General features: G+C 32.7%; 2 protein-coding genes across 2 annotated transcripts; both read left to right on the top strand.

Moving 5' to 3' along the window:
* The first annotated feature begins 6,086 nt into the window (after positions 1-6,086).
* On the top strand, positions 6,087-9,152 carry LOC106319469 (U-box domain-containing protein 5-like). The gene is made up of 4 exons (XM_013757842.1): positions 6,087-6,417; positions 6,493-6,678; positions 6,853-6,960; positions 7,072-9,152. Exons 1-4 carry the CDS (start codon positions 6,373-6,375, stop codon positions 8,914-8,916), a joined length of 2,184 nt encoding a protein of 727 aa, XP_013613296.1. The 5' UTR covers positions 6,087-6,372; the 3' UTR covers positions 8,917-9,152.
* Positions 9,153-10,129: 977 nt separating this feature from the next.
* LOC106316930 (pheophytinase, chloroplastic) lies at positions 10,130-12,989 on the top strand. Its single transcript, XM_013754795.1, has 6 exons — positions 10,130-10,353; positions 11,324-11,436; positions 11,510-11,620; positions 11,700-12,256; positions 12,340-12,431; positions 12,604-12,989. Exons 2-6 carry the CDS (start codon positions 11,352-11,354, stop codon positions 12,884-12,886), a joined length of 1,128 nt encoding a protein of 375 aa, XP_013610249.1. The 5' UTR covers positions 10,130-10,353; positions 11,324-11,351; the 3' UTR covers positions 12,887-12,989.
* Positions 12,990-13,241: the final 252 nt, after the last annotated feature.

The raw sequence follows: 13,241 nt of genomic DNA on the forward strand, positions 1-13,241 counted from the left end.
GTATTCCTCTCCACTCACTATGTTTTTAATTGTATGTATCAATCCCCTATATATTATTTGTGAAACATTACAACTTCTTTTTGTAGCCACGTGTCATCATTAGGATGATTCTTAGAATTATTAGAGAAATATGTTAGTCCATCTAATTATATTATAAGCTTTTTATTAAACTAACAATAAATTCATCATTAATGTCATTTATTATTTCATTAAATAAAGATTATGGAATTGCCTAATGTGGCTAAAGTATATATGACAATTAATGATTTTGAATAATAAAGATCTGATAAAAAATAATATATCTTCTATCAAAATTGTTTAATTTTAAACTATCAAAATAATTTAAAAAATCACAATAACCATATTATAAAAATTTAAATTTTTTCTGTATATGTTATATTTTAAATTTTAAAAAACGACTATAAATTACAAACTGTTAAAAGTCTCACATTCAAATTTTGCGATCCATGGTTTAAAATTTTTGTTATGACAAAATACAAATGATTACAAAATCATATATAAATAAAATTCTAATTAAATTTTATTAAGATTTTTAATATATGTATATATATCATTCTAAATTAAACTATAAACCATATTGAATAATTTTTTTTTGATAAAAGTTTTGAACTAACATTGATATTTTTTTAAAAAATTATAAATTACTAAAATTATTAATCTCACAATGAAAATTTTGTTATCAGTAATTTAAAGTTTTTGCTATTAAAGATACACATTATAAAAAAACATATGAGTAGAAAACATCATTTAATAGACATTAATATTAAAAATATACTATGTATGTTAATATCATTTAAATTTAATTACATATCCTATCAAATTTTTTAAAAAATTGTTTGGATTAATAAAATTGATTTATATGTTCGCACCAATTTAATTCTATATGTAATAGTTATTGAATTTTAATTATTCAATATATATTTATTATTTCATAATATGTAAGAACATATAATACATAAAATAATTTATATATATAATGTTTATCTCGCGCAAGGCGCGGATCTTAATCTATTATATTATTATAATTGTTTGTCATCTATTTTTTTCTTAAATCTATTATTTTCATAAGCTATAGTAACAAAATATTAAGATATGGACTGTATTCTTCTCCAACTTTTTCATATAAAATATCTTCCTTGTAGTATTCTTTCTAAGGTTTGTAATAAAACATTCTTTTTGGATGATACTCATCCTCCTTTCAACTTCACTTGCCCACTCAACAACTTGTCCTCTTGGAATATTATTTTGGGCTCTTTCATTTTGATCCGTACCGTCGTCATTTTTACGCTTCATTGCTTGAGGTAAGCAAGCACTCATATTAGTTACTCTTCCATTATGAACGCCAACTAACAATTTCTGCTTTAATTTTTCAAAAGAAAATGCTTGAATTCAGGTCTTTTCTATGCATTGTTTGGTCTGGTCTTTGATTGTGTACGCAACTTTGTGCTCAAAATCTGTTGAGAGTATGACTCCTCTGATATGATTGGTCATCTTATGGTAGATCAAGTCTTATATGAGCGGGCTTTGAATGACCATGATTTTGTGGACTTAAGAACTTAAATGTGGTTGAGCTGGTCAGTCTGCACATGTTTTAGCTCACCATAATCTAAGTTAGTTCTATCTCAAATCTCATTGATCAACTACCCCAGTTCTTGTTTTTATTCAATTTTTGCTAAGAAAAATGTATGTAAAAATCTTTCTCTTATAAAAGATAAACTGCTCATATAGTTAATGATATTTACAGTTTAGGAAAGAAAAAAAATTGTCGTAGTCTAATTAAGTGTGGAGGGTGCTGACAAATTCTCTTACTTCTTTATTTGATTTAGATTATGATCTTACCAGCTGATCCCTTTTGAAATGGGCTACATTTGACGTTCGAAGATGCTTACCTCCATCTAACATTTATATGGTTCTGAGATGACTTATATTTTTACTCCATCTTGGGTTAAATATAGAGAAATCTCATGGTGGCATTATAATATATGAAGGCACAAAATTAAGTGCAAACGGAATTTCTATTAGTTTATTATACCACATATGTTCCTGAATCCAAATATTTTGATGTCATCATATCATCTTAAAAATCAGAACCTTAACTTTGGTCTCAGATAAAAACGCAATTATAAAATCATTCAATTTGCCAGCATGTAACTGTCCGGAGAGGACTAGTTTGGCTGCAATATTGTTAGTAAAACTAAAAGCCATCAATATTATAAATTTATAATACATTAAAATCAAGATATATGGCTATATGCCAAACGAAATTTCAAGTTGTTTTGTAGCGGAATCTTACGATTTTTGAGATTAGCATTGGTGAGATAAAGTTCTTGAACTGATTACAGTTTGAAAAGTAGGATAGTATGACTGCATTATTCGTAAAAAAACAATCTTTTTTTTTTTTTTGATAAACCTAAAAAAACAATCTTATTCAGTTGGATTAGCCGATTAGTATACTTGTCAAATAACTTTTCTTATTACTTTTCTTTACATATATAATTCAAATACGTGTGGGATGAGATGACATAAGTGTTACAAGAGAGAAACATGAGATCGTCTAAGGGTTCGAGATAACCTAACATTATCTGGAAGAAAAATCTCATCTCATATATAGCGATGAGGTCAGTATCAAGCATGGGCTCAATCCAAATTCTGAAGATGGCTAAAATAAATAAAAAATTGATGAATTTTGTCAAAATCTGCCAACGTCATTGCATTTAGGAAAATTTATAGGATCATCCAACTTTCAATTTATGGCATTATCGCTACGTGCTTAACTTATTCAGAAATCTAATACTATAGTGGGCTTGAGGTCCATTCATTATCAAGTTGGACACTGTTAAATAAGCCCATTAGTCTATCTCTTCCTTTCCTTTTACTAACAACAGTGTCTACCTCTTCCTTCACTGTGCTTTTTGTATTTTACGTTGTAATTTTCTATTTTACGCCACGTTATATTTTACCTAATGCATGGTAACAGACTAACAGTCATTACGATTTACAAATAATAATATAAATGCTTAAAACTGTTCTAGAAAAGACGCTTGCGCGTTAAAATGTACTTTCATCTAACCTATCTATAGACAATTGACCAGAAAAAAAAAACAAAAATCTAACCTATAAAGCTATACGACCAACTCTTACCGTGTGCCATACCTAAACCAAAACCTACAAAATAATCGAACTTAATTATCATACGAGCGAAAAAACATCCCAAAAGTTAAGTCGATATAATATTATCTAAAGCAATTGGAAATGAATTAAACCATCTTTTGTTGTGAGGCTGAGAGTAGTTGTCGCTTGTCAATGAGTAAGTGGAGCCGATCATATTATACGCTTTGGGATAACATACATATAGACTATATACCAAATAGTTGACTAGACCTAAAATTTCCCTAACTAGCTTAACCTACTACTGTTTTATTCGTCGAAATTATAAACTGGATCTTTGATTCTTTGCTACAATTTTTTTTGTTTTTTGGTAAAATACAAATAAAAAAACTGGATATAAAAATATATTAACAAACTGAATAACCCATCTCTAACATATTAATTATTTTGTGATTCGTAAAATCTAGATAATATATACTATTTTCTTATAAAAACTACTAATTCAGACTTTAGGTTAGAGACAGCCTAAGCTCTCAAGCATGTTACATCAGAAAACGAATTCTTCTTCTTGATTTGGCCAATAAGAAGAGCATGTAATGTTCCCAGCGTTAAGAAAAAAAAGAAGCATGTAATGCATGCATTCACACCGAGATATTGATGTTGTGTCTATATTACGACAAACCTTATCAAATTTAAAACAAATAAACACCCATCATTTTTGGAAAACTTTTAAAAGAAAGACACCATCATTTTTAAGCTCATGATATCTACTACCAACTACTGACAATATTTTACACTATGGGCAAATCATATATCATCAACCCTAGTACTATTATATAAACTTAACTCTATATATATAAACCCAAGATAACAGTCTTTGAAATTTCAGTACTTGAATAATTTTTCTACATTATTATTATAATTTATTCAGCTTTAGGTTACTAACTTCCTATACTAGTATAAGGAGATTATCATAAATTAAGAGTTATTCTTGGGTTCACCCCCTAGGGTGAACCTTTAGGTTCACCAACCAATAGAAAATTGTCATTTTAAATCTAGTATCTTTTAATTAAGGAAACCAAATAACTTGCAAATTATATTATCTTTTCAAAATAAAATTTAAAAATAAATAAAAATAATATATAAAAAACGAATTCAAAAAAAAAAAATGTTGTCAACAAAACACTAAACCCTAAGCTCTAATACTAAACCCTAAACTCAAATCCTAAACCCTAAATCTTTGGGTAAACCCTAAATTCTTGGGTAAACCCCTAAACCTTGGAAAAACACTAAACATGTTGTCAACAAAACACTAAACCCTAAACTCTAATCCTAAACCCTAAACCCTTGGGAAAACCTTAAACCCTTGGGTAAACCCTAAACCCTTGGGTAAACCCTAAACCCTTAGGGCTTGGGTAAACCCTTGGAAAAACACTAAACATTTGGATAAATTCTAAATTATAAATCTTAAACACTAAACTCTAAATCTTAAAAATAAATATTTTTTTAAAATAATATTTTTTTAGAAATATTGTTATTTTTATTTATTTAATTTTTTATTTTTTATTTTAAAAGCATAATATAATTTGGCAAGTTATTTTATTTCCTTAATTAAAAGATACTAGATCTAAAATGACAACTTTCTATTGGTTGGTGAACCTAAAGGTTCACCCTAGGGGGTGAACCCAAGAAAAAGTCATAAATTAATATGAGCTATTATTCATCACCTATAACTTCTTTTAGAAAAAAAATATCTCAAATTACACATTGGCATTTAGCAGGTGGAGGAAGAATAAAAGGTAGACCAGTCAACGGAATGCGACGAACAAAGTCACAATAATTTGCGTTTGCGAAGGTTGTGGACATAAGAAAGTATTATATCTCTTTTTTTTTTTTTTTTTTTTTTTTTGTAACTTAAGAAAGTATTCTATCTCACTAATCGAATGTGATGTGATTATCCACACTCTTCTATGTTTTCAATATTTTAATATCTTCGTAAGGCGTAACTGATCACACTAATTTTTCTTTTTTTTTAAAGAACACACTAAATTTTCATAAATTTCGATTGATTTCAAACTTTGTAAGTGTAATTTTGGTGGCAAATTAAAAATACACCAAAAAATATTTCGTAGTTTTTTTCTTTGAAAGCAAAATATTAAAGCGACATTATTAGTACGTCTTGTTTGTAATGATATTTTACAGTACGTATAGTTTATTAACTGGTGATTAAATATATCTAAATGGTGTATTAGCTTTACTAAATTATGGGTGATTTTCAAACATCTTTTCGTGATAGTGTAGATCTTTTTTTTTTTTGCATGGAGCCACCCGGGGTCCCAATATGTAGTGATAATATGTTTTGTTTTTTTTCCATTTTGACAAGATTGTATGATGCAAACAAATACAAAAATGTATGATGCGATCCAATAAACCAAAAAAAAAAAAAGTGAAACCGCCCAACTTGAACGTAATACTTATATATTGACAATTAACAATACTTATCTATTAATTTGCAATAAAAAGCATTAACGCAATTTGAATAGGTATTTCCAAAAAAAAAAAGTTGAATAGGCAGTGTTGAAAAGAGTTTGTTTTATGCACATAATTGACATTTGACAAACAAAGGTGCATTTGACATCATAGATTTTGATATTTTACTTAACCTCTATCCACCATGAAATAGTAAGGTAAAAGATGACCAAGATTTACTTAAAACACCATTAGACACCATTAATATATCAATAGCACTAGAAATAAAACAATATTAGTTACATCACTATCATCAATCTCTATCAGAAGTTTCCTATTCTATAGGGTAAAAAGAAAAAAACAATAAAAAGTTATGCAAATCACTACAAAATATATAAAAGTGTGTGTTGCATGGGTTGACCTGACTATTACGAGCACTAAGACCTCGTCCTTTCAATTTAGTCTGCGCTTGACACGGCACTCTCACGATGTTAAACAATCTCCCCTTTTGGACCTAAACGCGGTCACGTAGAATCAGTCACAGCCCAATTATTGTTTCTCCTATTTTAATTTGAAAGCTCAACGATTTAAACTCTGCCGTCATTCACCAGAAGCTGTCACTTTAACACTCGTAGTTTCTGTTTCTTTTCTCTCTTCTCTTCCCTAAGAGGCCACTCTCATATCATTTTTTTTCATTTTTTCTCCAAAGATTCAAAATATTTTTCATCTTTATATGTTTATCAAACTTTCAGAATTGAGAAACTTGTTGTTTAGATGGGAATTACTCAACGGATAGAGAAGTTGCCTCATTCCTACAAGGTTGGTTGCAAGAATCTCTTTCATTGTTTTTTTTACTTTGCTTGTAATAACATTTTTGGTCTTGCTTTGTTTCAGATGCACTCTTCCATGTGCTTAGAGTTAAAGAACTTAGTTGATAGGGTCATGAGAATCTTTCCTGATATAGAAGATGCTAGACCAGGATCCTCCACAGGGATACAGACTCTATGTTTGATCAACAAAGCTTTGGAGAAAGCTAAGTTGCTTCTTCAATACTGCAGTGAATCCAGTAAACTCTACATGGTTTGTTCCTCTCACATTATCTTAAGCTAAATTTCTTTGCAAAAAAAAAAAAAATTGGTTGGAAAGTTAAAAATAAAAAATAAGTTTCTTTGCAAAAAATAAAAATAATAATTTTCTTTGCAAATGTGCATTATTTCAAAGCAGTGAATCCTAATATGTTGCTTCAATCTTCAGGCAGTAACAGGAGAAGCTATACTCTCAAGAGGTTGTAGAGCCAAAAAGTTATTAGAGCAAAGCTTAAGTGACATCAGAAGCATGGTACCAACTGTTTTGGCTACTAAGGTTTGTGTACCAAACTATGTTTCTGAATCTTCTTTTGTTATGAAAAAGCAGAATAGCTGATGAGAGTTTTTGTGTTCAAAAAAAAAAAGCTGATGAGAGTTTTGCTTGCAGATCACTCAAGTAGTCCAAGACCTTAGGTCAACTGAGTTGGCTCTAGAATCATCTGAAGAAGAAGCTGGGAAAGCTGTTAGAGAACTGATGAAAAGGAGCACAACCTCATCTGTTTCTTCTGATGAGGTTAGAGATTTCCATTATGCAGCACTGAAGCTCCATCTCTCAACACCTGAAGCCATTGTGATTGAGAGAAGATCCCTGAAGTCTCTTTTTGCAAAACTAGGCGAGTGTGAAGTGAACAAGAGAAAGATTCTGAAGTACCTTCTCTGTCTTTTAAAGAAGCATGAGAAGATCATCTGGAGAGATCACAAGGAGAACTCCTTCACACAGCTTCAGTCTGTGAATGATTCTGTGTGTGCTAGTGATGCAGAAGCAGGGTGTTCTGAGGAGGAACACAATGCTACACTTCCTGAGCATTTTAAATGCCCTCTTTCTCTTACCGTCATGTATGATCCTGTCATGATCTCCTCAGGCCACACCTTTGAGAGGATGTGGATTCAGAAATGGTTTGATGAAGGTAATGAGTCTTGTCCTAAATCAAGAAGGAAACTAGATGACTTCACAATGAAGCCTAACGTGGCCATGAAGGAACAGATATCAAAGTGGTGCTCCAAGAACGGTCTTGATGTTCAAGATCCAACAACAAAGCACGCAAAGTCTTCACACAATCTTGACTTCTCCATTGCTAGTTTTGGAAGCTCTCTGTACAATCTTGACTTCTCGAGTAGGGACTTCAGCTCAAGCTTTTCAACTGATCCACCTTCCTACTCTAAGGGTGGTTACTTCATGCCAATGAAGACGATAGCTTCTGAGTCAGGAACTGAAGTCACAGACTCAAGTCAAAGCGAGGTGGAGATAGAGCCTTTAAGTGAACTCATTAAGCTTCCATGGGAGGCTCAGGTGAAGACCATTCAAGATGTAAAAAAACGTTTTGAGAACAACTCTAGGGCTTTTCAGTCTATGTTACCGAGTAAGTTTCTTGAGCCACTTGTCACGTTCTTGAAGAATGCTGCTGGAACCAATGCAAACACGATAAAGAGTGGGTTGGCTTTGTTGTTGACTTTCCTCAGTGGTAACAGAAAGGCTATAGAGGCTTTGGAAGAAGACGTGTTTGAAACGTTATCTGTTTTTCTAGGGTTTGAGTTATTAGTAGCTGAAGAAGCTTTGAATGTACTTGAGTTTCTCTCTAACCAGCCACATAGTCTCTCCAAGATAACTCTTTCTTCCCTTATGAAGATGGCTGAGTCTGGACCAGAACATCTCCAAGAACAAGCTGTGATCACACTCAAGAACCTGTCCACAAGCAATGAGATTTGTCTAGAAATGGTAACTCTAGGTTTCGTCAAGAACCTCACATTATTCTTGCAACAAAGCGTCTTCAGCAAGCAATCAATCATCATTATGAGGAACTTATGCAACACCGAGAAAGGGCGGGTTTGTATAACCGAGACACCGAGTTGTTTAGCTTCAATAGCTGAGTTGCTGGACTCAAATGTGCCAGAGGAGCAAGAGACAGCAATCTCCATCCTCTTACAGCTGTGTGTGGAGAAGATAGAGTATTGTAACCTTGTGGTGAGGGAAGGAGTTGATATTTATCCATCTCTCTTCTTGATATCCAACAATGGAACAGAGGAAGCTAAGGTGGGTGCATCAGAGTTGCTTAGAGCTCTTGAAGAAGTAGATTTCAACAGAGAAGAAGAAGAAGAAAAAGAATCTTCCACAACTACTTCACAGGTTGTTACTCCAGTTATGCATCAGGATCCTATAATAACAACACCATCTCCAAAGAAGTCTGGTCTATTTGGACTCAGTATCTCCATTCTAAAGAAGAAGAAAAGATAGATAGAAGCATAATTAGCTTAGTTAGGCTGTTTTTAACCTAGTCTTTGGACAGTTACAATTTTTTTGTGTGGTTTTCTGTCTTTGTTGATTTAGGGCTTGTATGTGTTGATACCAACCCAAAGAGCCTCCGTTAATGCAAGTTTAGTTGTAATTTGATAGGGAACGCATTGTGAGGAAATATAGTATGCAATTTGTAAATCCTTAAGTCACAAAAATGGTCAATTATTTTAAGTAAACTTCAATATGTTTTCAACATGGGCAGAGATGGTTGATGTATGAGTATCGTAAATAACATTAAAAACGGAAATTTCTTCTTCTTTTTTTTAAGTTTCCCACAAAAAAGTAAATAACATTGAAAATGAAATATCAAAATGGGAAATTATATTATAATCAAAAAGTGTAACGGCTATATCTCTTTTCTTGGGTAAAAGATGGTTGCATAGATTTTTGTGACCTAAAGGATTTACAAATTGCATAATATATTTCCTCACAATACGCTCCCTATCATAGAATTATTTTAAGTAAACTTCACCATGTTTTCAACATGGGAAGAGATGGTTGATGTATGAGTATGGTGAAATAACATTAAAATGGAAATTTCTTCTTCTTTTTTAACTTTCCCACAAAAAAAGTAAATAACATTGAAAATGAAATATCAAAAATATTATAATCAAAAAGTGTAACGGCTACATCTCTTTTCTTGGGTAAAAGTAATTATATACTTATATCTCTACTCATTAAATACAACACACGGATACCAAAAAATTGTAACGGTTACATTTCTCTAGTCTAGCCTCCATTAATGCAAGTTTAGTTGTAATTTGATAGGGAACGTATTGTCAGGAAATATAGTATGCAATTTGTAAATAATTAAGGCACAAAAATGGTCAATTCTTTTAAGTATAAAGTTCACCATGTTTTCAAATATGGGCAGAGATGGTTGATGTATGAGTATGGTAAATAACATTACAATGAAAATTTCTTCTTCTTTTTAAATTTTCCCACAAAAAAGTAAATAACATTGAATATGAAATATCAAAAATATTATAATCAAAAAGTGCAACGGCTATATCTCTTTCTTGGGTAAAAGTAATATTATATACTTATATCTCTACTCATTAAATACAACACACGGATACCAAAAAATTGTAACGGTTACATTTCTCTAGTCTATAAATACAACACATTCTTATTCTTCTTCTCAAACAACATCAATGTCGACAACCACCAAAATCATTATAGCTTTTCTTCTATTATTCTCTGATTACTTGGCAGTACATGCTTCATCTTCCATTCATAAAAACCCTTACCTCAACGCCAACACAATGCCGTCTTCTTTCAACACCGGAGCCTCTTTCTTCGACGCAACAAACCTCCACGTCCCGGCAACAAACACTCCTCAGCTTGCATGGTTTAAGTCTCTTGGTTTGCAATCAGGTTCAATTTTTATAAAATTTATTTTTTATTTAGACACATTTTTTTCCCTGAATCTTTTTATATAGATAAAAATATATTTTAAATCATTTCTGTTTTTACTCTTTTAAATAACAAATGTTTTCTTAGATTTTTGTATGATTGATTATGAAAGTATGATTGCATAAGTTGAAACTAATCGATATCATGTCATGTTTTGATCCTTAGAAATATCATGCCCATTGTCTTTGACAATATGTTCATTTAGCCTTCTAATTAACCTCCAAATTGTTACCATACTTTTGTTTCTTTTTCCTAAAGTTTTTATGAATAATTAGAAAATTTAATCATACAATACGAAACTTATTAAATTTTAATCTTTAGAGGTATCATGTTTGTTTTTGTTTCAATCATTTAACTTTCTAATTAAACTTCAAACCAAATCTGAACTTCAAAAAAATAACAAATGCTTTGTCGAGGCAATGGCAAATTGTATCTAGATATGTCTCTTGTTCTGTGAGGCAATGACTCTGTTATCTTCATTCTTCTTCACTGTTCCTGGAAATGCAACCATCAAAATAGTATCATAATCATAATGTCTGAAACTCTGCAACTCATCATTATTATTTTCCAAATATCTGAAGAAATTCAGGTGAAACCTTTTTGACTGTTGCATCCATTTAGAGAAACTTAAAAACCATTTTGGGCGACACCATTGCTTTTTTTTATCTAAGTTTTTGGTTCATATACATGCCTTTATTGCTAAACCGGAAAATACGACTGAACCGTCGGTTCAAATAATTAGAGATAACCGGAATTTATTGCTAAATCACAAACACTCTGTTTCGTCGAGAGGGTTAGACTTGTCTGGCTCAGACGTCGCCACAACTCTCCCGCAAGTTCACCCACACACACACACACACACTCGGCGCATCTTTTTATCCCTCAAGAATCCTTAAACATCTGTTTCTTCTCATTGTCCGCTTGGTAACAGTTTAAGGTTGTTCTCTGCGAATCAACCGATGTCTGCTTCATGTGCTGTAACACCGTCTGTTAGGACAGAACTAAGTAAAAGACTCACCTTTCCTGCTCAAACTCGTCGACCAAGTAAGCACCTTTCATCAAATTCTCCTTAGATTAAGACTGAATCGCATTAAAAGTTTCGATCTTTCAATGTTAGGGAACAAATGCGAAATCAGCAGAAGGGGCTTTGCAGTGAGAGGGATCGTTGCTTCTGGAGTTTCAGTCATGGGTTCTCCTCCTCCTTCAGCTGCTTCTCAGCCCATCCAAGGTTTGGATCTCGAAACTTTAGTTAAAGATTGTGTCTTGTTGGCTTCTTCTCTCTTTAATTAGATGAGATTCCTTTTAAGGTGGGGAGAGGTTAGCTTTTAAGCCGGAAGGATACAACTTTTGGGAATGGAGAGGTCACAAGATTCATTACGTGGTTCAAGGAGAAGGCTTGCCTCTTGTTCTTATCCATGGCTTTGGTGCTTCTGTCTTCCACTGGAGGTATAACATTCCTGAACTGGCTAAGAAGTACAAAGTGTACGCCTTGGACTTACTCGGTTTCGGATGGAGTGACAAAGCCCTCATAGAGTATGACGCCATGGTTTGGACTGATCAAGTTACTGACTTCATCAAAGAGGTTGTCAAAGAGCCAACCGTTGTGGTTGGAAACAGCCTTGGAGGGTTCACAGCTTTGTCGGTTGCGGTGGGATTGCCAGAGAAGGTCACAGGAGTTGCGCTTCTCAACTCTGCAGGACAGTTTGCATCCGAGAGTAGTAAAAAGCAAGAGGAAGAAGCTGAGGAAACCGTGTTAACCAAGTTTGTAGTTAAGCCGCTCAAAGAGGTTTTCCAGCGAGTGGTTCTTGGGTTCTTGTTCTGGCAAGCTAAGCAGCCTTCTCGAATCGAATCTGTGTTAAAGAGTGTAATAATGTCTCGCTGACTTTTTGTTTTTTGTTAGGTTTCTTTAAAAGTTTGTTACTTGGTACTCAAGTTTTCTTATTGCAGGTGTACGTAAACGCTGCTAATGTTGATGACTACCTCGTTGAATCCATCTCAAAACCTGCAACAGACCCAAATGCTGGAGAAGTTTACTACAGGTAGTACACAAAGTCACACCAAAAACAGAGCTACTGTTTTGATACACACACTAAAAACAGAGATACTCTGTTTTGAAAAACAGAGATACTCTGTTTTGAAAAACAGAGCTACTCTGTTTTTGATACATAATGGGACCTAACTGTTGTTTTTGTTTGTTTAATCTTTTTATAGATTGATGACAAGGTTCTTGACGAACCAGAGTAGATACACTTTAGACAGTGTTCTAAGTAAGATGACTTGCCCGCTTCTGTTGCTTTGGGGTGATCTTGACCCGTGGGTTGGTCCTGCTAAAGCCGAGAAGATCAAAGCGTTTTACTCGAAGTCATCGCTTGTGCACTTGCAAGCAGGGCATTGTCCTCATGACGAAGTCCCTGAAGCTGTAAACATAGCTTTGTTGGATTGGTTGTCTAATGTAGTTACCGAGCCATCGTCCCCTGAACTCTCAGAGGTGTAAAGACTCTTTTTGCAAAGGAAGTATATAGTTGTAAATACATTGTTACCAATACTTCTTGGATTATATACTTTTAATATGATCAGGATTCTGGTTTTAGAGCAAATATGTATACGAGTAATGTCATTTTCATATAATTTTGATTTATACAAAATTTATTAGAGGGTCCTACGATTATTACCTAAGCTGTTTTTTTGTCAACACCTAAAGCTAAAAGATATCTTGTCTTTAATAATTAGTTAAGAAATTGTCGTATGAATATTGAGTGCTACCATTCCGAAGTGGCCAACATAAGGAAGGGGACCTTTCTTTATCTTCTCTTTTCTTTAAATAGTTTTTTATGTACCATTCATTTTAT

Source organism: Brassica oleracea, chromosome C1, assembly GCF_000695525.1.
Source record: "Brassica oleracea var. oleracea cultivar TO1000 chromosome C1, BOL, whole genome shotgun sequence".
Classification (NCBI taxonomy): Eukaryota; Viridiplantae; Streptophyta; class Magnoliopsida; order Brassicales; family Brassicaceae; genus Brassica; species Brassica oleracea.

Excerpts from the sequence above, each read along its gene's own strand:
- LOC106319469 (XM_013757842.1), top strand. The coding sequence starts at position 6,373 with ATGGGAATTACTCAACGGATAGAGAAGTTGCCTCATTCCTACAAG. Across the intron at positions 6,418-6,492 it reads AGTTGCCTCATTCCTACAAG|ATGCACTCTTCCATGTGCTT; the intron begins GTTGGTTGCAAG and ends GCTTTGTTTCAG. Across the intron at positions 6,961-7,071 it reads CAACTGTTTTGGCTACTAAG|ATCACTCAAGTAGTCCAAGA; the intron begins GTTTGTGTACCA and ends TTTTGCTTGCAG.
- LOC106316930 (XM_013754795.1), top strand. The coding sequence starts at position 11,352 with ATGTCTGCTTCATGTGCTGTAACACCGTCTGTTAGGACAGAACTAAGT. Across the intron at positions 11,437-11,509 it reads TGCTCAAACTCGTCGACCAA|GGAACAAATGCGAAATCAGC; the intron begins GTAAGCACCTTT and ends TTTCAATGTTAG. Across the intron at positions 12,432-12,603 it reads GCTGGAGAAGTTTACTACAG|ATTGATGACAAGGTTCTTGA; the intron begins GTAGTACACAAA and ends ATCTTTTTATAG.